Genomic DNA, 26,946 nt, shown 5'->3' with positions numbered 1-26,946 from the left:
TTTGAACTTTATTGATTGAGTTTAATTGCGACCATGTGAAGGGAAACGTCTGGACCGCATAAGCCCTGATCAGTGTAAGTCACCTGTAAGGCCTGATCGATTTGGTCAATGATAAGGTAAATTTGACTTTGGGTCCTCACAGCTCTGACTCATTTTCAATCATAGATTTTCTTTGAAGGCTAAGCTTATGGTCCGTAACTCATTATGGTTTATGTGCATGTCTATTTTTATGAAAAAATGATTTAATATATTTTTGATACCTGATATCTTCCCCGGTATTGTACTGATTATTGTATATTTTAGTTCCAAACCCATGTGCCCCAAACAATGGAGGGTGTCAACACATGTGCATTGTTACACAGAGTGCTAGTGCTGGAGAACTTGGATTTCGATGTGCATGCAACACTGGCTACCGGCTACAAGATGACCAAAAATGGTGTGCTCGTAAGTATGCTTTCTCGCGTTTTCTCATGCTGCTCATAAGCGTGTATGTCACGCGTTTTCTCGTTTGTTGGAAATCCGGGAGAAGGAATTCCTTCAGAAATTTTTAATGTTTCCATTATTGTACAAAAAAGTTCTGCTTTTGTGTCAAAGAATACTGACTTGAAAGAAAAGTGATAAGAAAGCAAAAATAGAAAGGAAAGAGAACTGATAAGAGGGGAAACATCTCTGAGAAAAAAAAAAAGCACCATTAAGTAAGAGCGTATCCATGATTTTTTGTTTGGGGGAGGGGGAGTCCGGTATAGGAGGTATTTTCGTTGGGGGAGGGACTTTACGAAACGCATCAAAAATTGTCCTATATGTATTTGTGTTGCTTTTTTACGAGTCGGACAAAATTTTAGAGGGGATTGTTCAAACCAGTAACCCTCCCATGGAAACGGCCTCGTCATCAAGCGTTTAGCCGCTTTTGCACTAAGTACGTCATTTCCTATGCTAAGTGGATAAGTTCCGTTTCTTTAAATATGAAATCTCACATTTAAATGGGTCTTTCCACATTATGCTAACGTAAAAATCCATAAAACCATCTTGATCATTTAACACCATCTTTCATCACCGCAATTATCGTGAGCAAACTATTCAAAAATGAAAACTGTGGGATTGAGATGAACATTCAAGCTGTGATGGGGATCTAACGCAGCATAATTTAACGTAACGTAAATCTACATCAGTTATAACGTAGCATGAGTTAACGTAACTTAGATCTACGTCATTTATAATGTAGTAATAACTTAGCATAATTTAACGTAACGTAAATCCACGGTAGTTATAACATACTAATAACGTAGCATAATTGAACTTCACGTAAATTTACGTCAGTTATGACGTGTAATAACGTAGTATAATTTAACATAATGTAAATCTACGTCAGTTATAACGTAACATAATTTAACGTAATGTAAATCTACGTCAGTTATAACGTAGCATAATTTAATGTAACTTAAATCTACGTCAGTTATAACTTAGTAATAGCGTAGCATAATTTAACGTAACGTAACGTAAATCCACGTTAGTTGTAACGTAGTAATAACGTAGCATAATTTAACGTAACGTAAATTTACGCCAGTTAAGACGTGTAATAACGTAGCATAATTTAACGTAACTTAAATCTACGTCAGTTATAACGTAGCATAATTTAACGTAACTCAAATCTACGGCAGTTATAACATAGTAATGGTTGTTTTCAACAAAATAGCAGGAAAAACTAAACGATTCATAACTCATGGTGAAAAATTATTCGACAAAATTGAAGGCTAATAAAAGTAAGAATCAAATTTGAGATAGCCTTAGCTTCATGGTTTCACAAAATTTCAGATTAGTCTATACTGAACCAGGGGTTCAATTAAAGGGGGAGGGGGTGGGGGGGGGGGCAATTGCTTCACCTTAGGATGAAAGGGCGATGGATGATTAATTCTGCCCTAAATTGTCCCGTTATAGTTCGAAAAATACACTTTATTTGGTGTTTTCCTTGAAAATACATTTTTGTGGCATTTTTTAAAAAAAGATATCGAAATTGCCCTTCCATAGATTGAATAAACAATTTCCTCTGTGCTACATTTTGGGAAACACAGTTCCCCTCACCCCTTGATTTTCGCGAATTGACCCCCCTGAACTGAAATAGTAATTCATATAATTTCTTGTTTTTCCTGTAATTATAAATTGTAATTTAAATTGCAACTTTTTCTGATTTTTTGTCCCATTCTCATTCTTTTTTTTTTTTGAAAAAATGCACAGGTGGTACATTAAAAATTAGTCGTACATTTTAAAAGTAACCTATACATTTTTTAAAAGTGACCAGCTCTGCATAGTAACCTAGCCATTAATGATTTTACCATGTAATCAGTTGGAATGAATTAAAAAACTACAAGTCCCCCATCACCCTCTTTTACCATTAAATGTATATTTAGAGAATGGAGCTTTCGATATAATATTATTTTATGTCATATTTGTCTAAAAACATTCCTTGTAAAAAAAAAAAATAATAACCCCGAGATATATAGCCCGAGATATACCGCAAGTAAGTATTATTAAGTACCTCAAAGATTTTCAAAGATTGTAACGTTAATATATTCGCGAAGGTTTATTTTCAAAATAAGTTTGCATGAAACTTAGCTTTCTGTATTTGTAAAGAGATCCCATGAACAGAATTGTCCTAAATTATATATATTGCCTAAATTATGTATAATAATTATGTTTTATGTATTTAACTATATCTAATATAACGTTTATATTTAATTATAAATTAAATATTATAAATATATATATTGCTTAATTACATATAATTGTCCAAGTTATGTAAATTATACAGATATTGCTGTCCTGAAGTACCAAAAATTTCAATGTTTCTTTTTCTTCACAAAATTAAGTTTACTTCACTCTTTCCAAACTCTACTCTGTGAAGATAATAATCTCTCGTTCAAATAACAGTGTTGTTTGAATTGCGTGATGGGTGGTGAAATCCCCCCACCACGCAAAACACAAGCCTCATTACCCTGGACACAACCCTCATCAACACGTATATCGAATCTTGAAGATATCTGCTTTTATTTGAAGAGCTCAATTTTAAAATACTACAGTAATTTTGTCCAGTAATCTTCGTCATTCTTATGTTTTCATCATTATTATCAACTTCTTTCTTTTTAGCGGTGGACGAGTTCTTAATGTACTCCCAGCAGAAGTTTATTAAAGGGCGTGTGATCCTACCTGTTCATGACACGTTTGATGATGCCATTTCTCCCATAGTTTCTCGAACTGCTCGGTTTGTTGGGCTTGATTTCGATTTTTATGATGACTGGATTTACTATTCTGATGTAATTTTGGATGTTATCTACAGGGTAAAAAGAAATGGAACAGGTAGGTGGCTTTTTTTTCTTTCGTTTTTTTTTCTTTTCCATTTCAATCTTTTGTTATATATTCTTATCTGATAACATTCCTTTTACCATCTAATGCAATAGCATATCCCATACTCTTTCTATTTTCGCTGCAAATGTTAATAATTAACAATTATATTAAATAAAAATGAAGTTAAAAATTAATTAAAAAGAACTTGGTGGATAATTTGTTTTAATTAATAAATTAAAATAGTAATGATAAATAACACATTAATTAATTTGTTTCATTTTCATATATTTAATTCAATTAATTTAATAATTCACTTCGACTAAATAATGCAGGGATTAATTAATTAAATACGATTAATTAATGATGATAATAATACACAATAAATTTTGTCTTTAATTTGAGCTAAAAAAATATGCGTAACTTTCTGGTTTGTTGGTATGGTATGTTGGCAAGTTTCAGTCATATGGTTCTTTTCTTGCTTAATCTTAGCTAAATCACTTTGCTTTTTAATTTTGAAAAAGTATGTGTAAATTTAATTTTGGATATTGCGGAACATACGCTAATAAGAACAACCGGTTTTGTTCCGCGAGTTTCTTTTCTGCGCAATCCTTACGCAACAAATTTATTTTTTTAATTTCAGCTCTTGAGAGAATGCGTAACTATAATTCTGTCAATTGCAAACCACACTTTAAAGAAAATTTTTGGTGCGTTCTGTGGCCACTTGTTTCAAGCGTTACCACCCCTATAAAATTTAATTTGCGTTTTAATTTTAGCTCGTGAAAGCGTACTGGCCTCCCAAAATGAAGGCGTTGAAGGCTTGGCTTACGATTTTGCTGGAAAGAACCTTTACTATATTGATAGCCGCAAGGGGACTCTAAATGTTTTAAGCACCCGGAACTCGACCTATAGAAGAACGCTTTTGAAGAATCTTAAGAGGCCTCGAGCACTAGTAGTTCATCCTAACAGAGGGTAAGTTTCAGAGCATTTACTAAAGGGAAATGAAAAGCCTGATGAAATGATAATATTGTTATTATTATATATTATAATATAATATTTTATAAAACAAATTTATTATATAGTAATAAATAAATAAAAATAGCAAATAATAAAAAGCAATGAAATAATAACAAAGAAAGGGAAATTAAAATTTTCTTTTCTTTCGGCACTGAAGACGACTTGGCGGAGGTCCTTGCCGAAACATCGGTTTTGGTCCTTTTAGCTTCTTTTCTATCCACTGGCTGATATTACTCTCATTTTTCTCTTCTATTTGATTATATAATTTTTTTTTCTTGTTTGTAATACCACATGGTCTTATAATACATTTTTTAAAAGTTGGGGTTTTATTCTGGAGATACTTAGGATGGCCAAGGTGGCCTGAAAAACTGCTGGATTGAGCGTCGAATTGAAATTATTCTTAATACTTTTGATTCTTATATGAAAATAGTGTCAAAAACAGCAATAGATTTAGTTCCAAAATTTATTATGTGCTTAATTTATGGATAAAAAACGACAGATTGCCGAAGATTATCCTTTTCAGCCAACCGTCTAGGGTTAAACGGAAAGCAGGCTGTCCGCGGTTGGGGCGGGAGGATGCCTTAAAGAAAGATTTAAGGGAAATGGGAACTTCCTAGGAGGGAAGGCTTTCAATAGATTAGGATGGAGGAGGAGCGAGTGTAGCTATGTTGGCCTCGGGTGGCTTGGTGCTGCGTTGGGTTGTTATTAGGAGTAGTAGTAGCAGTAAAAATCCTATTCAGATTGAATTTCTTACAAAGTTAAATCTTAAAGAGAACACTCTTTACTACAGTTGAGTGACTTGAACTTCAATCCTCCTTCTCCAGAAAAGAGATCCCTAGCCACTGTACTATAGCAACTAATAGGTACGGACACCAGATAGAAATTCTATATTTTTATTAGTTACACAAAAGCCCGTAGATATGACAATTTCCCTTAAAATGAGTCCTTAAAGAGTTTTCTTTGATGATTCAATGCCCTGCTAGCAGTGGAATATAAAATATAGATATTTCCTATGCAAAAGAAGTCATTTTTCTTGTTGTTCGAGCCACGGAATGTTCCTTGTTGTTCAAGCTAAGCGATTTTAAGTCTATAGTATAAGATTTTCAGCAAATGTAATTCCAATGGTGTGCTTTATGTTTCGATCCGACACCCATCATTAATATCTCATATAACTACTCCCAGGGTATATACGCAAGAGGCATGGGGGACCTTGTGTACTCCCTTTCCTGAAATTTTAGGCTCGCGTAATTGTTTTCCCCGGACATGCCTGGTTACTGTCACTCTAATGTAAAGGTAGCTTTTACCAGGATGTTTTTTTGAACATTTTTTGGGGGAGGGGGATGATCATGGTTGGAGCAGTAGCTGGACCGTGTAAAGAATTTAAAGATGAGGCGGTTCTTTTTTCACAAAATAAACTTTGCTTCTTTTTATTTCTTGACTTGCCTTTGGTTTGACAATGTTCTATTTATGATCTGCTTCAATGATCTATGATCTATCGACGAAAATCATGGTAGTGCTGCCAAAGTCTGACGCTGACAATACTAATTACTTGGTCGGCGAAAACCAAATCGAAGTGGTTGACCGCGTCACTTATCTTGGTTCTATTATATCATCGGGTGGCTGCATTGACCATGAAGTTGCTGCCCGTGCGACCAAGGCCTCTGCCGTCTTCAGTAGACTGAGCCCTGTTTAGAAGAAAACAATAATCAAACTAACCACCAAATGAAGATCCTTGGAGGGTTAGTCTATTTGATCCTGCTATATGGAGCTGAAACTTGGCATGCAATTGTAGCTGTCCAGAGCCGTCTCAACACTCTTAAATCTAAGTGGCTTCGGACAGTCGAGGGAAACCGGTGGACAGACTTTATCGGCACCGACTGCTTACGAAGTATGACTTTCCAGTCACCTTTGTGAGACCTGGTTGACGAGTAGACGCTTCGTTGGTTTGAATATCTTTTGCGATTGCCTGCCGACACGCCGACTCGGATTCTTTACGACTTTGAACCAACCAGTAGTGGCTGGAAGCGTCCAAGAGGAAAAGCCCAGTTCTAGCGGAGTGATGGTCTCGAGAATTTCTCCATGATCAAGCTAGAATTTTCTGTCTGATGCAGAGACCCATGCTGCAGACCACCCCACTTGGAGAAGGCTGACAACGCTCTCAACGCCACCCCTGCATGAGAATTAAGTAAAATAAGTATGTTTAAATTATCATTTTATTCTTTATTAACTAAGATATTTTAACTTATTTTGGTAAGCCTATTTCCTATCAATGTTGTGGGATGGAGAAAGAGCGTGCATAGCTGGATTGACACTTTAGTGAGTTGTTAGTAGTAATATTACTAGTATTTCCCATTAATTTGATATGCCGTCTAGTTACTTTATTAACGGATTCTATTCCAGGTATATCTTTTATTCTGAATGGGATCGACCAGCCAATATTAGTCGGGCATATCTAGATGGCACAAATATCACTGTTTTCAAAAATCTTTTATTGGGCTGGCCCAACGGATTGGCCATTGACTATACAGCAGACCGTCTTTACTGGTGCGATGCCTTGCTCGATCATATCCAACATTCAAACTTAGATGGTGGTGATGTTAAAACAATCAGTTCGAGACTGATCAGGCACCCATTTTCACTCGTTGTTTACAAAGGTATATTTCACATATTACATTAGACGTATTATACATTATTTTCCCCCGTTGTTTACAGATGTATAATTCAACTATTGTTACACCTAATACTAAGAACCACTGATACTAAGATCCATAGGCCTACTTCATAAGTATTGTTTACTTGTCGAAAGCTATATGATGGTATGGAGAGCTGCGTGTAAGCCAATGGAAGACACAGCCCCCCCTTCCATTCTCAGTGAAAACAGGTATTCGACAGTGTTGTGCCACCGCTTCTGATCTATTCAATTGAGTGATAGACTAAATCATGTCTTGCACGTTTTGAGTCTTGCACGTTCATGTCTCCAGTTGGGAGACCATTTATTTACTGAAACTGACTTCGCTGCCTTAGTCGTGGGCACCATTGGAAAAAATCACCAAAGCTATCCATGTGCTTTCAGAAGAAGCACCGAAACTTGGTCGGTGGCCTGGTCAACTGGCATAAAACCAAAGTTATGTCCATCGAACCCCCTACGTCACTTTTTACTGCAGCGTCAGCAGTTGTTGGGAGGCTGTATAGCATTATGCGGAAACCAAATATAAGCGCTGTACTAAAATGTGTTTTTACAACGCTTCAGTCATCATCCTGCTGCTGTATAAAGCAGAGACGTGGTCAGCCGCAAAATCTCTCCACTGTACTGTCGATGTCATGTGGAAAAAATATCTTCGAAGAATCGAGGATCTCCTAGGGACTATCTTCGTTATCAACCAGACTATTCTGTCATGAACTTCGCAAGCTCCTTTCTCGACAAAGCTTGCCCAGCGCACTGTTAGCTGGTGCGGCCACCGGTGTGTCACATGACGCAACAGCGCGGGCAGTTTTCACTACGACCTCACCCTGTGCGGATGGAAACGTCCCAGAAGACACCTCCTACTAGTGGAAAGACAAAGCCAACGAACTCCTTGTCAAATCTCGCATCCCAGTGGAAGAAGCTGCGAACCTTCTTAAGGCTTGCCATTTCTTCGCCTTTGGTTCGTTTTTTGAAAGATATGCCAGCCCAAAGGAACCTGGTCTCATCGTTCTTTACACCGTCCTAGCAAGAGCCGTAAGTCGAGACGCCACATTCGATCTGCTGTCATGTCTGAAATTGTAATATTACTTATGAAATAGGTAAATCTGTTTGATTTAAATGAAGATTGAAAGAATAAGATTTTTTCCGTTTCCAACACATCGTGTTTGTGAGAATTAATTCTGCTAATCCTCCTACATGTTGTAACATTCGTTTTAACGCAACATTCGTTTTAAGAAACAAACAACCCAGATTTTTATTTGGCCTATTACTGTGCATCGCTCTGAAGTCAAATACTTCAGTTCTTAAATCACTTTAAAAATCACCTATATTGAATTCCACTCCCATTTTTACGATTTTCCAAAATTTATATAATAGAAAAAAGTACAAACCTTCAATTTGTGCATTTTTTTTAATTGGAAGGGTGTGTGTCACACTGATCCAAAAAGTAAGTTGAAAAGTAAATAAGGGCCTCAGGGGTGTTCGAAACCACCCATTTATTTTCTCATTTCTGCATAATTTGACTAATAACTGCCGATGTGGATGACCTTTTGAGTCGTTTTGAGGATAGGAAATGAATCGTTTTGAGGATAGGAAAATGCTTTGCAAGGAGCAGTAAAAACAGTATAAAAAGTAAAAACAAAACAGTAAAAAGTAAAAACAGTAAAAAGCACAAACAGTAATTAGAAATGCGAAACTTTTATAAACTAATCACTCTTATAATAAGACAATGTAAGAGAAAATAACTCTCCGCCATAAACTGAAATCTATTTCGGTGTGTATATCTCGCTCAAAAATGGATTGTTTACTACATCCTAGGATAATTTTTACTTCAAAGTTAGCAGTAATTTCTCTTAAAAAACAGCAAAAAACTGTCAAAACAACGGTAACACAGCATTTAGTAATTTTTGGAAAATGCAGAATTTCTAGATCCCAACGGCTAATGTAACCATTTAAAAACCGAAGTAAGACACGAGATTTTCTAACAAAGTTCGAATTATTTTAACGAGATAAATTGAGTTACCTTTTCATCATTATTTGGAAAGGGTCCTTCCTATTTTAGTTTCATTAGGGTCTTTCCTATTTAGTTTGTCTTAAGGTTTGGTTTTTATATTATACTTTGGACTTTTATCTATATTTCTTGAGTGCTTGCACTCAAGACGGTCAAACGGAGGTCTTGACCAAATATTTGCATAATCTTCTTCGTTTTTATCACTTCCTGTCATCCTCGTTTCTCTCTTCTCTATGATTCTTTCGTTTTAAACGATAATTGACAATTTAAATAAAAAAAATTTAACACAAACTAACATGGCAAATCTGCTAAGATTTCTTTTTCGTTTCAGATTTACTTTACATCACAGACTGGCGTCTAGATGGCATTGTTCGAATGGATAAACAAACTGGTGCTGGCGAGAAGGTTATCATCCAAGTTCAAGATAACAACAGACTCTATAGCATTAAAGTATTCTCGTACAGAAATCAGCCAATAGTACAAGGTCATCCGTGTGCATTTAGTAATGCTGGATGCCAGAAATTCTGCTTCACCATCCCAGCCAAAACAAATTCGTCTGAACTTGTAGGAAAATGTGGCTGCCCTTACGGTGAAATGCTGACAACTGATGAAAAAACCTGCATAGCTGACCCGGCAGCGGAGCCTTTAACCCCTGCATGCCCTAACTCATGGGATTTTACGTGTGAGAATCAGAGATGTATTCCGAAGACATGGGTGTGTGATGGTGATGATGACTGCCTAGATGGTTCTGACGAGGCACAAAATTGTACAAGTAAGTCGTATTAATCTTCATAATTGACAAAGAACATCAAAGTCATCGAAATAAAACAACACTTTCCGTCCGTAAAAAACGCTTTTCGTTCTTTACACTTTCGCTTCCGTCCATAAAGCTAAACAAAACGCTCTTTGTCCATGACGCTTTTGCTTTCGTCCGTAACGCTAAATAAAACGTTTTTCGTCCGTCACGCTTTGGCTTTCGTTCGTGGCTCTAAACAAAACGCTTATCACCCTTAACGCCTTCGCTTTTGTCCGTAACGGTAAACAAAACGCTTTTCGTCCGCAAAATCTTGACATTTGCCCACAATTGTCAACGCTCATATTGGTTTTATTGTGCCTGAAAACTGCAATTTTCTAAGATTTTTCTTTCGGGTGTCTCAAATTATGAAGCTTGAGTCTTTAGAGGGTAGAATACAAATTAAAACACTGAAGGGACACGTGCTCAACTGGTACTGAGGATTCTGAAGTTGTTAATTAACCAAATAATCATACAGTATACATAACAAGCACACAAAGATATAGCACAAGCACAAATAAAAAAACAACTTAAAATTCATAAAATAAGCACACAAGCACAATAATAAAATGAAAAACGACTTGTCTATTTTGAAAAAGGGTATACGAGATACTTTCAAATATGTTGTTTTCAATATGAACAAATATGAACATATCATTTTGAACATATCAAACATTCTTTCAAATATGAACTTATCAAAATATTCTTTTAGGCAAGAAGTTAGATTACAAAGATTCAATCATTTTATTGAGTGATGATAGTGATCATCCCTAGAGTTAGTGATCTAGGACAGCGCTATATTTTTTTTTAGTATAGCCACGCTTAACCGTGAAATCATAAGGAAGCAAAACTAATTAGTTAAATTGACAGCGCTTTTTGTTCGCAAAAATTCAAACATTAACAATATGTTGATTTCAAAAGACACCTAAGAAAAATTATACCTTCTTAGGTTGCATTGTGTTTTATTTATTTAGTTTATTTTTACTCCCTTTCTTTTTTCAAACCCGGCGCCCGTAACTACCAAAACTGCAGAACTGCATATGCAGGTATTTTTCCATAGAAATTGAATTGACGATTTTTCCGAATTTTTGAAGACATTTGCAGTTGTGTAAGTTTCCACTTAGCCAATTCAAACAACTCGATCTCACTTTCAAGATTAAAATTTAGTGCTTCTATATTACCTTAATTCTAAGATCTACCTTCCTAATCTTCTATTATGTTCTCAACTGCAAAAAACACTCAATCTTCGTCGTTTTTTAAATTTTATTTTGAAATCACCTTCTTTACTAACAGTTACAACCAGGGTAAATGGCTTGGTCAGTTGCTATTGATTTGGTCAATTTTCTCAATACTTCATTTATTCATTTCAGTACCATATAAATAGCAATGTCAAAAGGATTGAAAAAATTGCCCCCCTCCCCTAGATTAAAAAAAATTGCCTCCCTCTCCATTTTCATGAATTGACGTCACTGAATACACTCAATTAACACTTTTTTACTGAATTAAATGAATTGACTCAAAAACTCCCGTTTTGATTTGTATATTTAATCCGTTTTTGTAATCAGGGAATAATCAGGTAAACAGGCTGAAATCAACTAGCCTATGATTAAGAGTCTTATTGATGACACACTCTACTAACTGATCTAACGGGCTTGGCCATCTTGTTTTGCATGTTTAATATATTTATACTAAAAAAACTCTCTTTAATTTCTCTCATCCTCCCCTCGATTTTGAAAAACAAAATTATATCTTTATTGAACAACGGCATTTTCTTGGTATTTCTATTCAAGGATTGAACAAAATAGCCGCCCTCCTAGGTAAAAAAAAAAAAAAAATCGAGTCCCCTACATTACCATAAATTTGCGCTACTGAATCAACTAAATCAAATTTGGAAATACGAAAAATTTCATCAGCCCACGGGATCCACCTGACCCTGCTATAATGTAGTTTCTAGTCAATATGAGTAATATTAAGTCAAATACCTGTCTTATCAAAATGTTTACCTATCTTTAAGAGGAATTTTTTCAGGCTTTTTTTTATCACCTGTTTTTTGTGCTTTATAGAGCCAACATGCTCCGCCGACGAGTTTAGATGCGCTTCTGGGCGGTGCATTCCCTCCTCCTTTCGTTGTGACTCAGATAATGACTGTGGAGACTTTAGTGATGAACAAGGCTGTGGGAATGTCACTTGTGAATCAACTCAGTTTGCATGTGATAATGGACGTTGTATCCCCCAAACTTGGAAGTGTGACTCAGAGAACGATTGTGGTGACGGATCAGATGAGGGAGATTTTTGTTCAGAGAAGACTTGCAGCTATTTCCAGGTAATTAGTCAAAGATCATGAGGGTATAGAGTCAAACATAATAAAGAAATATAATAAAAATAATAATAATAGAAACATAATGAGTTTTAGGAGAGGGGGGTCATAAAAGTATAGTTTAGGTACTAGTTTTGAGTGTCTTCGTGAAAGGTTCTAAAAAATTTTTGGATGATAAATAACCAATGAGTTCTGGCTGAATTTTGCTGAAGTCATGATACTAAGGCTGCTTTTGCTCAGAGAAGAAAAGCTACTTCCAGGTAATTAGTCAAAGATCATGAGGGTATAGAGTCAAACATAATAAAGATGGTTTTAGGAGAGGGGGGTCATAAAAGTATAGTTTAGGTACTAGTTTTGAGTGTCTTCGTGAGAGGTTCTAAAAAAATTTTGGATGATAAATAACCAATGAGTCCTGGCTGAATTTCGCTGAAGTCATGATACTAAGGCTGCTTTTGCTCAGAGAAGAAAAGCTACTTCCAGGTAATTAGTCAAAGATCATGATGGTATAGAGTCAAACATAATAAAGATGTTTTTAGGAGAGGGGGGTCAAAAAAGTATAGTTTAGGTACTACTTTTGAGTGTCTTCGTGAAAGGTTCTAAAAAATTTTTGGATGATAAATAACCAATGAGTTCTGGCTGAATTTCGCTGAAGTCATGATACTAAGGCTGCTTTTGCTCAGAGAAGAAAAGCTACTTCCAGGTAATTAGTCAAAGATCATGAGGGTATAGAGTCAAACATAATAAAGATGGTTTTAGGAGAGGGGGGTCATAAAAGTATAGTTTAGGTACTAGTTTTGAGTGTCTTCGTGAAAGGTTCTAAAAAATTTTTGGATGATAAATAACCAATGAGTTCTGGCTGAATTTTGCTGAAGTCATGATACTAAGGCTGCTTTTGCTCAGAGAAGAAAAGCTACTTCCAGGTAATTAGTCAAAGATCATGAGGGTATAGAGTCAAACATAATAAAGATGGTTTTAGGAGAGGGGGGTCATAAAAGTATAGTTTAGGTACTAGTTTTGAGTGTCTTCGTGAGAGGTTCTAAAAAAATTTTGGATGATAAATAACCAATGAGTCCTGGCTGAATTTCGCTGAAGTCATGATACTAAGGCTGCTTTTGCTCAGAGAAGAAAAGCTACTTCCTGGTAATTAGTCAAAGATCATGATGGTATAGAGCCAAACATAATAAAGATGTTTTTAGGAGAGGGGGGTCATAAAAGTATAGTTTTATGTACTAGTTTTGAGTGTCTTCATGAGAGGTTCTAAAAAATTTTTGGATGATAAACAACCAATGAATCCTGGCTGAATTTCGTTGAAGTCATGATACTAAGGCTGCTTTTGCTCAGAGAAGAAAAGCTACTTCTAGGTAATTAGTCAAAGATCATGAGGGTATAGAGTCAAACATAATAAAGATGTTTTTAGGAGAGGGGGGGGGGGTCAAAAAAGTATAGTTTAGGTACTAGTTTTGAGTGTCTTCATGAGAGATTCTAAAACATTTTTGGATGATAAACAACCAATGAGTCCTGGCTGAATTTCGCTGAAGTCATGATACCAAGGCTGCTTTTGCTCAGAGAAGAAAAGCTACTTCCAGGTAATTAGTCAAAGATCTTGAGGGTATAGAGTCAAACATAATAAAGATGTTTTTAGGAGAGGGGGGTCAAAAAAGTATAGTTTAGGTACTAGTTTTGAGTGTCTTCATGAGAGGTTCTAAAAATTTTTTGGATGATAAACAACCAATGAGTCCTGGCTGAATTTCGCTGAAGTCATGATACTAAGGCTGCTTTTGCTCAGAGAAGAAAAGCTACTTCCAGGTAATTAGTCAAAGATCATGAGGGTATAGAGTCAAACATAATAAAGATGTTTTTAGGAGAGGGGGGTCAAAAAAGTATAGTTTAGGTACTAGTTTTGAGTGTCTTCATGAGAGATTCTAAAAATTTTTTGGATGATAAACAACCAATGAATCCTGGCTGAATTTCGTTGAAGTCATGATACTAAGGCTGCTTTTGCTCAGAGAAGAAAAGCTACTTCCAGGTAATTAGTCAAAGATCATGAGGGTACAGAGTCAAACATAATAAAGATGTTTTCTGGGGGCGGGGTCAACAATTCCAGCTTGGGTACTAGATTTCAGTATTTTCCTGGTTTTTTTTTCCTGGGAAGACCTAAATGTTGTCCTTTATTCTTTTGAGCAACTCTTGGTGTTCTCAGTATTTTTCCTGTTTCCTTTATTTAAAATCGATTTATTTTGAATAAAGAGCAGTTCTGGGCAATCCGTGAGTGAAATTCTTAAGGAACTCTTCTTTTGGAGAAATTCTGCCAAAAAAAAGAATATACCACAATTTACCATTAAGTCAAGTCAAGTATGCTAGGTACAGTACCTATGGTAGTATAATTCATGATACTAGGGCTGCTTTAAAATTAAAAAGAAATTTTTTGAAGTTCGTATTTTAATGTAAACTTCTCTTTTATATTTTCGTTTGTGTTGCGCTGAGGACTGTCCTGGTACGTAAGGCCCAAATATTCACTTAGAGTTTGGAATTCCACTGTCTTAAAAAAAAATCCTATTGTTTCTACTTTTAATTGGTTGTTTATGATGGAAAGTCGGTGTGGTCTTCGTCGCTATTTTTTTGAAGAACGAACGGTAAATTTAGACTTTGCCACCCCTGCCGCACCATCAATACTTTAAATATTACAGTTTTTGCCCAAAATTGTTACAATTTAAGCTTATTTTGCCAGGCCTGGGGTATGTCGCCCGGGTCGCTTGCTCCCTCTAGCCTCACTACATCCGCCCTTGTAATATCATAGTTCTGGCTGACTGAATGGATAGATCGAAGACTTATGAGTCCAATAATATAAATGTATTATTTGTTTTTATATCATTTGGTATATGTCATTGTTCATAAGTTATTTGGTCAATATATCATTTGGTCATTTTGGTTTAAATTACAGCTGCAGGCTTGTTCTACAATTGTTTGTTTTTAGAGGCCTTGTTAGATATGCCTTGAATAACAAGTTTTTGATATTTTAAGACAATTTTTGCCGAACGGAGAACCGATTTTTTTTACTTTAAATCGAAACAGAAGCACGCCGACGTATTTACCATTAGTAGGTCGAATTGGATGAATTTCTTCATTAGGGGAATTAAAATATTACTCACGAAGTAGAATTCAACTCCTGCCACAAATTTGTTTAAGCAGTTGGTATTCTAGTACATACTTACATATTACTACATACTTACATATTACTACTTACTTACATACTACTACATACATACTACTACATACTTAAATACTACTACTAAATACTTATACACTACTACATACTGACATATTATTACTTACTTACATACTATTACATACTTACATACTACTACATGCTTACATACTACTACATACTTACATACTACTACATACTTACATGCTACTAAATACTTACATACCACTACATACTTACTTACTACCACATACTTACATACTACTACATACTTACATACTACTACATACTTACATACTACTACATACTTACATAGTACTACATATTTACATACTACTACATACTTACATGCTACTGCATACTTACATACTACTATATACTTATATACTACTACATACTTACATATTACTACATACATACATACTGCTACATACTGGTATTCTAGTAACAAACTTTTGTCTTCTCGCCCCGAGAAATGTATTTTGAGTACTTCAAAACATATATATGTACAACAAATTCGTACATCGAAGAATTCGATATATTTTAACACAATAATGAAGGTTAAATTATGCCACTTTTACGATCGCACAAAAATAAAAAGAAGTCACTTCTTCGAGGCACTTATGAAATATGGCAAGAAGAATTTTTAAATTGGCTCGTACGGCACTTGATGGGTTGTAGTTTGTTCTGTGATAAATCTGATAATCGGTGTGTAATATGGTGTGGCATTATGTCAATGTCATAATGTCATAAGTTTTTAAATCTAACGGTTGTATTCATTCAGATTCAACTGGGTAGAGGTTCAGATCTCCTAGTACAACTTTACGTATCTGGTATTCTAGTAACGTATTTTTGTTTTCTCGCCACGAGAAACGCATTTTGGGCACATTTTAACATATATTTATGTTCATATTGAATTCGTCTATCAAAGAAGTCAAAAGTAAAAAAAAAATTATGCTGCTTTTAAAATCACAAACGCTCTCACCAAATATTGCCCGAAGGAGTTTGCAAATCTGTCGGTATTGCCCTTGACGGGTTGGAGCTTGTTCTGATCTTTGATGAGTCTGCTGATAGTGTGGAATGTGAGAGAAGAGGTAGGTGCTTCTCGTTTTGCAAAATGAGATTAAACATTCTGCAAAAATTAGCAAAACGAGAAGCACCGATTTGCACACCGATAACAAAAACTTATTAGGCATCATTACTTGTTTATTTAATCGTTGTATTCATTGAGTATAAGCAAGAACATTTAATTGAAATGTTTAGAAGAAGAATGTGGTTCCAGTGGTGCGACTTCATGAAAACTTAGGGGAGAGGGGGGTAAGGATCTTTTTCGATTTTTTGTATGAAGATACAAAACAAAGGTATTTTTCTGAATTTAGGTATTTTTCGATATTTTAAAGGAAAATACCAAAAAAAGTATTTTTCGAAACCTCTGGATGTGGGACTGCCTTGTTTTTTCGAATTTTATTATTATATTCTGTTTTCAATTTCAAGAACTCAATGGGAGTTTTGTGGTTGCTGTAAAGGGGGTCGAGTGTTATTTTAGTTGCATGTCTTTGAATATGTACTATTCCCGTTGAAAACTCAGCAGTGTTCTGAATTTGGAGAAACCAAACAGGAGAGCAGTACGACGATAGGCTAATATATAACTAAATATATAACTATAACAGTATATAACTGTGATAATATATAACAATAAATACATAGGCTAATCTTAGTCTGAAATTATAATAAGACGCATAATCTAAGTCATACAAAACTCCCAACAAAATCCTCCCTTTTGAGTATAGTTCTTCAATGAAGTTGCATATACTGATAAAAATGCGTAACTCTACCTCAAAGTTCAATTATTAGTAGTTCAATAAGTAATTCAATTAGTAGTTCAATTAGTAATTGAACTAATTATCTACCCCAACTCTTCCAGTTCACTTGTCCCCGAAGTGGACACTGCATACCCCAATCCTGGGTATGTGATGGTGACAATGACTGTTTTGACAATGCTGACGAACAGGGTTGTCCACCTATCAGCTGTTCTTCACAGCAGTGGAAATGTTCAACGAGTAAACAATGTATTCATGAATCATATAGATGTGATGGTATTCCTGATTGTGATGATGGATCAGATGAAGTGCAGTGTTGTAAGTTACTATTTTACTGTTGTTCCATTTTAAAATTTCGCTTTTTTTCTACTTGATAAAGGTAAAACAATAATCTAAATAGAAGCTTTGAACTTGCAACCTGAATGTTTGAATACCTAAGTTTCTGTTTTTCAGTTGTCTCCTCTAGGAACTTAATTTTTTTTTTTAGATTGAATGATGCTAAAATAAAATTTGAATAGAAACTTTAAATTTGCAATGAATTTTCGTATTTAGTATATAATTTGTATTCTGAATTATAGTTTAATGATTTCAGCTCGGCCAAATTTATTTGGTGATTCTACTGAGTATTTATATTTAATACATAGATTATATTCTGAAAAATTGTTTAATGATTTCAGTTTGGTTAAATTTAGTTAGCGCTTCAACTGAATATTTGTATTTCTGAAATGTAGTTTAATTATTTCAGTTCAGCTAATTTACTTAGTGCCTCTGATTAATATTTATACATAATATATAATTTATATTCTCAAATACAGTTTAATTATTTCAATTCGGCTAAGTTTATTTAGTGCTTCTACTGGACATTTGTATTTGATATATAATTTATATTCTGAAACATAATCGAATTTTTTTCAGTCTGGCTAAATTTTCTTAGCACCTCTACTGAATATTTGTATATTTGTTATTTCAGTAGGGGTGAATTTGCTTAGCGCTTGTATTGAAAATTTCTATTTAATATATATTTATATCCTTAAATATAATATAACTGTTTGATATCAGGTAATTTTTTCTCTTTTTCTGCTGCATTTATTTACTTAAGTGTTGATCTGTAATCTGGTCATTTTGACATCACATAGTTCCCACGTAAAATATCTTGTAAAAAAAATAAGTAAAAAATAAGCTTGCACTAGATTATACAGAGTAAGTTAGCTATTTTCTTTAATTCTATATGAAAAAGTTAATTTGAGACTTACGATTTTTTTTTCTCTTTAAGTGAAAAAATTTTTCACCTTTGTTTTCCAAAAATTCTTTAAATATGTAATGTGTTTTAAAATTCAAAAATTATCCTGTGTCTCTCTATTCCTCATTTTCTCTGTTCTTTATATTTATCTATTTTCTCTTCATTATCCCTTCCCATGCATAAATATCTGGCTTTGCTCAAGACATTACCTTTTCTTCTTCTTTTCTTAGTTTCCGCTCTATTTTTCTTCACTATTTCAATTTTGATCTATTTCTGCCATCATCCTTGAATTCTTTCTTCATGTTATTCATGTTTCTTTATTCGTTCTTTCTTTGATTCTTCAATTTAAATTGTTGCTTCATTTTTCGCCAATATAATCAGATCTAAAAAAAATTATGCCAATAATTACTTCCACTTACTTAGTTTTGTATTATTTACTAATTTTATTATTTAAAACAAAAGAATTGTTTAAGTTTATTTTAATTATTTTCAACATAAATTTTCACCAGTTTTTGTACTATTTTTCAAGCGTCTGGAGGTCCCGCTCAGTTTAATCCGGAAAAACAGTTTCAGTGTGTTGGCTCAAGAACTTTGATACCAAGAGGATGGTACTGTGATGGCGCTATTGATTGCGAAGATGGCTCCGATGAGCCTTCCACCTGTAGCCAGGTAATTATTTAATGACAGTAATAAAATTATCTTTGATTTTAATCAAATTTGAAACTTAAATTGAGTTTTAAACTAAATCTAAATATGAAATTTGAAGTTACATCAAATATAATTTTAAATTTCGATCCATTGAATTTAAAATTGTAAAATTTGCAAAAGTTATCTTTGATAAATTTTGATAAAATCGTGTCAAAAATAGGATAAAAATAATGCTTTAGGTACCCCGGCCTAAGTTTATCCCCCTCCAAAAAAACCCTAAAATTCGGTTTTTGGCTATTCCTTTCCTTCTGAAAGTTGGATTTATCAATTTTTCTTATTTAAAGAAAAGAAAAATCAATTGCACATGAAACTTTTCTTAACCCCCAAAAGAACAATAGGAACTTTTAAATCCCTCTTAGTAATTTATTTATTCTTAAATAGTACATATATATGTATTTGTTCTAATCTCTATTTTAAGTTCATTTACCCCAATTTTAAATTTGGATCCCTTATTTTGTCAAAGTCTTTTTATTAATTTTGTTTTATTTATTAATTTATAGTCTGTTTATTATAGTCTATTCATTAATTTATTATATAGTCTATTAATGTCTATTTTATATATTCTATTCATTAATTTATTAATTTTGATTCTAGGCTGCTTGTCCTGCCAACTATTATCGATGCAACAACACAAAATGTATATTCAAGGGATGGGTGTGTGATGGAAGGGATGACTGTGGCGATGGGTCTGACGAGGATAGCACACACGCCTGCGTTAAAATTGCACCAAGGTAAGCAATAACACAGTCATCTCTTATTTTCTCTTAACGTGTTACTGAACAATATTTTTTAATTTCATGGTCAATCCTAACGGTTTGGCATTGGTTTGTAATACGCTGATGGTTCAATCAACTGGTACCACAAGAAATTATTTGGTGTCATCTTAAAAGCTCTGGGTTACTTATTAAAAAACGTAGTTTATATCATTCTCTAAAAAAAACTTTTGTAAAATTCCTCTAAGAAGGCTAAGAAGGCTGCTGGGGATGAAGGATGACGAATTGCCGAAGATTGTGCTTTTTGGCCTTCCAACTAGGTAAAAACGAAAAGCAGGTCATTCCCGAGATTTGGGGGGGGGGAGAGGAGCCTGTGAAGCATTGAATAGACCCATCACTAGAATGTGGTGATGGGTCTGACGATTATAGTACACACGCCTGCGTTAAAGTTGCACTAAGGTAAGCAATACGATAAGATTTATTCTTCAAAAAGATCTATTACAAGACCTGATGGGTTGAATTCGCATTTTTTAATTAAATCTGGTTTATCGTAACAACTAAATATGTTGAAAGTATTTTACAAAAAAGAAGAAAAATTAAATAAAAAAAATCATAAGCCAGGATAATCCCAAAAAATTTCTTTTAAACTGAAACAAAACTAAAAAATATTTGAGCCAAAAAGTTAAAAAAAAAAAAAAAAAATGATTAATTAATAATTTAAAATTAACTAGTTAATTAATTAATTATTAACTACCAAGTTAATTAGCTATTCTGTAAAATGAACTATTTAAAGTCCTAGTGGGTTGAATTTGCATTTCCAAATTAAATCTGAGCTATCGCAATAACTACATAGGTTAAAAAAATTATACAAAAAAGCAGAAAATTAAACAAGAAAAATCACAAGCCAGGATAGGCCGAAAATTCGTCTTTGAAACTAAGACAAAATTATAAAATAGTTGACCCACAAAGTTAAAAAAAAAAAAAAAGCAAAACTGAAAACTATTTAGTCAAAAAGATAAGAACAGTAAAGCAAAATTAATTAATTAGAAAATTAATTGATTATTACTTATTTACCAATTATTAACTATTAAATTGATTCACTATTCTGAAAAATGAACTATTGCTAGTCCTGATGGATGGAATCTGCATTTCTAAATTAAATCTGGACTATCGTTACGACTAAATAGGTTGATTTTTTTTTTTTTTTTTTTTTTTTTTTTTTTTTTTTTTTTTTTTTTTTTTTTTTTTTTTTTTTTTTTTTTTTTTTTTTTAAGAAGAAACTTAAACCAGAAAAAAAATTCACAAGCCATGATGGGCCGAAAACTCGTTTTTGAAATCGATACATAACTAAAAAACAATTAAAAACAAGCCATAAGTTAAAAAGGTAAAATAATAATTATGGTCAAACATAATAAAAACATTATGAAATGAAAAGTTATATAAAGTCTTAGGCCCTAGTAAGAAAAAGGTTAGGCCAAGTAAGTTGTTTTACCAGCTCAGGCTCTAAACTTTCTCAAGGCCCGTAGATGAACTCCATGTTAAGAATTTTTTACCCCCCCCCCCTCTCTTCCCACAAAAAAGACAGGATTTCACACTGTCAATATCTTCCAAGCTCTACTTCTTCTTGCCTCTAATATCATGTAAATGTCTGATAATAAACATAACACTGAAATAAGAACCTTTTGCTTTTGTGTGATTCTAATGCCCCACCCACCCAAGAAAGCTTAGCATTATGGGGGAAGTTTTTTTTATGATTCTCTAAAAAGTATAAGAACAGTCCAAGCAAAAGGTCTTATCAGGATGATTGTTTGTTTGTTTGTTTTGTTTTTTTTTTCTTTCAACATTGCTTACCATTAGAACGCAGCGCTCCTTCACTTAAATCTAACACAAAATTGCTCACAAGTTTGTTTCAGATGCACCATGGTGAATTCTATGAACTAAATATAGATGGGGGGAGGGGGCTTGAGTCACATAAGCCTTTAGGCTCTTAATCCACTCTTGTAATGAATTTGATCTGAATCAATTTGGACTTGGACGATATTTTTCTATATTAGACGTGATGTGGCTTTTGAATTTGGACGTGACGAAATAAACAAATTGTAAATTTCTGCTCAACATAGGGTTTTGAATCAGGATCTAGTTAATTCCAACTGTATACTAACGCCACTTTTGTTCAACATTGCAGATGTGGCACCAATGAGTGGCAGTGTCCATTAGCAGATGGAAGGTGTATACCAATTGAAAAGGTATGTGATGGTAATCGTGACTGCCCCAGTGGTCTTGATGAAGGTCCTGGCTGTCAATTTGAAGAATGTGGCACAGACAATAGCACTTGCTCTAATGGATGCAAACAAACCCCGCAGGTAATGCGAATATATGCGGATTTAATTATGTTCGTATTATAAATATTAATTTTCCCCCCTATCTTTTGCATTTTATTTACTTTCGATATTTAAGATTAAACAGATTTCCAATTTGATACTACAAGATCTCTAAAATCTCAAAAATGTGTCTTTTTAAAATAATGATTCTTAAAGTCAAACCGACCTCTGATTTACCCATGGCTGGTCAGACCAGTTCTAATAAACGGTTTAAAATACTAATTTGAAGAAATGGCACACAAAATTTTCATAATTTAGGTAAAAAATTAGTAAGTTATATTTGTTTCTAAGAACGTCGACGACAGAAATGGGTCTATAGTTTAATTCCTTTAGGAAAGAACTAAGCCCTTCTTACTGGATTAAAAGTGTACTTTTGCAATCTTCATAACTAAAAATACATGGCAAAGCTTTTAATTTTGTAGTTTAAAGGTTAGGATTTGTAAAGAAATTTTTTTTTACTGCCGTTCGAAAAGATTCTATCCTCTTACCTTGTTCCTGGCTATCGGATCATTGACTCTAGTCTGATTGATTCTGCTTACTGAAAATAAAGTGATTGGCAATCTAACAGTCCACCTCCCAGCCTACCGAGGGAGTGAATTTAAAATTTTGTTTGTGTGCATTTTTTGGTAAAAGTTTTGGTTTGGTAGAGGTAAAAGGTTTGGTAAAGGTAAAAATTTGGTATAAACACTAGGGTTTATTTATTTCTGAGAACTTTGGTAAAAGAAATGAATCTGTAGTTTTTCAAGAAAAAGACCGAAACCCTTCTGAAAGATAAAATGTGTGTTATTGTAGAAAGATATAAATCGATATGGGTATATGTAAGTGTGTCTGGTTGTTTGGTGATATAAAGGGAGATCTATTGTTGAAGAAAAAGAAAAGAAAAATCTTTCTTTGTGGGACAACGCAAGATCGACATCTTATGACTGTGTTTCCTTGCTAAGGGAAATTATTGTATGGGCGACATCTCATTTTTGCAGTGAATATATTTTCTTATTTTTTTCAACAAATAATTCATAGAATAATATAATAAAGGCTATAATGAGATTAGATTCACCTTGTGAACAACAACGAGCAACAGAAACCGTTGTAAAAAAAACTTAAACAAATTTATGCACTAAACCTGATAACCCTAATCACTAAAATATTTTGTTTTGTTGCAGAAATGAATATGGTTGTATGATGAATATGTATACATATAATGAGTGTACATATATGATGTATGTATACATATAATGAATATGTATGTTTCCAGAAAGGATCAGACCAATTAAAAAAAAAAAAAATATTAAATAAAAACTATTGAATAAAACGATTATAAACTATTAAATGAAACTATTAAATATTATTATAAAACTACTAATAAAAAGCTGGATTAAAAAAAAACCTGTGCTTCATGATTGTATTTCATTTGTGATCATTTGTTGTTTTTAAGTATTTTAAGTACAAATTAATTAAGTAGAGATTTTATTATTTTTCTATTTGCTACTTGAAAACATCTTTTCCCTTGCCGTATTTGACAATAAGATTCAGGCAATGGACATTGTGATCAAGTAATACAGTGTACAAACTTCAGCAATGCCTTCGTATTTTCCAATGTTACGTTTCTATGTTTTTAAGTGTTTTCTAAGTATTTTGTATATTTTCTAAGTTTTTATTAAGGGATACGGTCCCAGAACTTACTTTCTATGCGTCATAGGCATTACGAGTTACGATTAATTTTGTACTATTGGGATCATTATTTAGTCGTTATGAACTTACCAGAAATTTTTACACTAAAGAGGCCTTCCAGGACTTTTGTGCGGATTTACCTAATTTACCTAAACTGCCTTTATAATTTCCAAATGTTACATTTCTGTGTTTTTTTGTGTTTTATAAGTATTTTGTATAATTTCTAAGTTTTATTAAGGGATATGGTCCCAGTGAAACTTTTAATAGATTGGAGTGTAGGAGGAGCGTACGCAGCTGTGTTAGCTCAGGTGGCTTGGTGCTGTAGTGAGTTGTCAGTGGCAGTAGCACTAAATTAGCATAATAGTTTAAATCTTCAGTTTCTAAGAGCTTTTAATTATGAAGATCCTTTTAGAGGGCTAATTTTAAAGGGCTATTGAAATATAAAGGACTAATAAAATATAAAGGACTCTGGTGTGCACACCTTCATCGAAAGGACCTAAAAGGTAATTTTAACTCCCTCATCTGGAGATTATTTCTTTAATTGTATGCTTTAATCCAGGGACGCATATGCCTCTGTCCACCAGGAATGGTTTTGGAAAAAGGAAGTGATACAATTTGTACAGACTTCGATGAATGTACAGAGAATCCGGGTGTCTGCTCTCAATTCTGTACAGACCTTAAGACGGGATATGTTTGCACTTGTGATGATGGATTCACTTTGGAAATGGATAACAGAACTTGTAAAGCTAAGAGTAAGTTTTTACTAGTAAAAGTTCTGTAGGATATATTATTTCACTTTTTCTTCGTAAGTAACTACATACCTTTTAATATAGCATTTGCATAGCGTGCTCAACTCCAAAATTTATTTATTGTAAAATCTTTAGACTAACCACTACTGGTGATCGAAAGCGCATGTCTGACGAGGTATGTTTTTAAGATGTTCCAGCAGGAGGATCAAAGGATCCTCACAAAATTGGATACCCCCCCCCCAATAACTTTTGAAAAAATTCACTAGAACTTTGAATTTCTAACCAAATGAGCCCCTCCATCAATTTTATAACATCTCCTTCCTTTTAGAGTGGGATTAGAAAACAAAACAAAAGATGTGTGTGGCCTGTGATAAATTGAACCTTTTAGTTGTGGCATAGGCAAATTTGTCAGTTAAAATTCCAACATCAACTATGTCCCGATTCCCTTTTACCTTCAAAGGAAAGCTTTATTTTCCTAATATAGTCTGTACAGGGTTCGCCTGCATATAGGCTAATGACTTATTACAAATTAAGAACAAAAAGGTAAGGCTTACGAGTTTGGATTTTGAAGTTTCAGCGAAAGGATCAGCAGTGTAAGGTAGGATCAAAATGTGATTAAACCCACACTGCTCTGTTGATCTTCCTTTTGATAATAGCCCAATAAGTGGTTTGCGGTAATAATCGTAGAATTATGAAAGGGAGATCCCCTTCCAAGGATTGTGTCCACAGAAACCCCCAGGAAACTGCATTTTTTATACTTTGTCAGTAAATATTGCAAACCTTTTTGTATGACTTATACAGGGCAAGACCTTTTGAGACGCCAGACGTTTTCCAGAGAAATTGTCTACGGATTCTTCTGGGTACCCGGCTGACTCACCATATTTCAGACAGTAGGCTGTACGAAAAATATGGTTCAATCCCGCTTTTTAGGGCTATAATGAAAGAAAGGTTGAGATGGCTAAGGCATGTTCTGCGGATAAAGGATTTCTGATTGCCGAAGATCGACTTTTTCGGCCAACCGTCTAGGGCTAAACGGAAAGCAGGTCGTCCTCGTCTTAGGTGAGGATGTCATAAAGAAAGTTTTAAAGGATATAGGAACTTCCTGGGAGGGTGTAAAGAGGGATACTTTAAATAGAATGGGATGGAGGAGCAGCGTGCGTAGCTGTGTTGGCCTCAGGCGACTTGGTGCTGCGCTGGTTGTTAGTAGTAGTAGTAGGAGAAGTTGTTTAGTATATTTAATCTCAATTTTTCTCAGTAAAAAATTGCAGATCTTTTAATATATTGTATACGCGGCTTGGAAACGTGTTCCGAAAATTGGTTTTAACTCTTAAAATTTTTGCTTTTTCTTGGTGGAAGAAAACTTTAAAAAATTTGTGCTTTTCCCAGGTAGCACAAAAAATAAAAAAAATTTGGCATTTTATGGGTAGCTCGAATTTTTTTTATATTTTCATTTTTCCCAGGTAGCAAAATAATTTTTACTTTTTCTGGGTAAACGAATAAAGATTGAAAATTTTTGCCTTCTCCTGGTAGGAAGAAGAAACATATTTTTTTTTGTGTGTGTATTTGGAGGTGAAAGTATTCTGTTGAATTTAATTTTATATTATTATGTGATAAAGATGAAAGACGTTCAGAGCCATATACTCATGTTATTAATAAATTAATCAATCAATTATCAGTTATTAATAAATGAATCTTTATTAATTTGCAGATCGAACTTTGGCATCACTTTTAATTTCGAACAGGCGTTCCTTGTTGACTTCCGATTTACAGGATAAATCCTTAGAGAGGATCCCCGTGGACGTCGAAAATGTTGTAGCCCTCGCCGCAGACATGAATAGGGGAATTATTTACTGGTCAGATATGAAGACGAAAAAAATCATGTCCCTAGAAAAAGCCAACGCAACTGTCAGAGTAAGTTTTTTTTCCTTTTCTTATGGCAAAAAATAAAACAAAAAAAATGTATAAAATATCGATTGCTTAAGTTTCTGTTGTAAATGTCAGTGTCACTGTATAAAATGTAAGGTTCTGTCTGATAAATAAAAAGTGCCAAATAAATGTATAAAATATCAATTGGAAATATATAATAATAATATATGTTTATAAAAGCCTACAAGGACTGTGATAAAACGAGCAAAAAACAGATCAACGGCTGGCAGTATTTATTTCAAACATGTAAATACATAAATACGATCATTATAAATCTACAGAAAAGAGCTCTGTAGTTCAGTCCTAGTCTCGGAAATTTGTCTAGCTTTACAATTTCCTATAACTCTTTCTTTCTCATTATTCTTATCAAATTGTTTTT

At 33.8% G+C, this 26,946-nt stretch overlaps 1 protein-coding gene across 2 annotated transcripts in view; it reads left to right on the top strand.

The window, feature by feature from the left end:
• LOC136033192 (low-density lipoprotein receptor-related protein 2-like) overlaps window positions 1–26,946 on the top strand; it is a 159,821-nt gene that overhangs the window by 59,549 nt on the left and 73,326 nt on the right. For both annotated transcript variants that reach the window (XM_065713900.1, XM_065713899.1), the window contains 12 exons: window positions 304–444; window positions 3,142–3,351; window positions 4,113–4,308; window positions 6,754–7,007; window positions 9,379–9,819; window positions 11,904–12,163; window positions 17,287–17,500; window positions 18,952–19,091; window positions 19,725–19,861; window positions 22,029–22,206; window positions 24,452–24,644; window positions 26,350–26,552. In XM_065713900.1, the coding sequence (XP_065569972.1) occupies window positions 304–444; window positions 3,142–3,351; window positions 4,113–4,308; window positions 6,754–7,007; window positions 9,379–9,819; window positions 11,904–12,163; window positions 17,287–17,500; window positions 18,952–19,091; window positions 19,725–19,861; window positions 22,029–22,206; window positions 24,452–24,644; window positions 26,350–26,552 (2,567 nt within the window). The remainder of the gene's footprint in view (window positions 1–303; window positions 445–3,141; window positions 3,352–4,112; window positions 4,309–6,753; window positions 7,008–9,378; window positions 9,820–11,903; window positions 12,164–17,286; window positions 17,501–18,951; window positions 19,092–19,724; window positions 19,862–22,028; window positions 22,207–24,451; window positions 24,645–26,349; window positions 26,553–26,946) is intronic.

This window comes from Artemia franciscana, chromosome 11 (genome assembly GCF_032884065.1).
Source record: "Artemia franciscana chromosome 11, ASM3288406v1, whole genome shotgun sequence".
NCBI classification, from domain to species: Eukaryota; Metazoa; Arthropoda; class Branchiopoda; order Anostraca; family Artemiidae; genus Artemia; species Artemia franciscana.
This window is presented reverse-complemented; position numbering and strand designations above follow the sequence as displayed.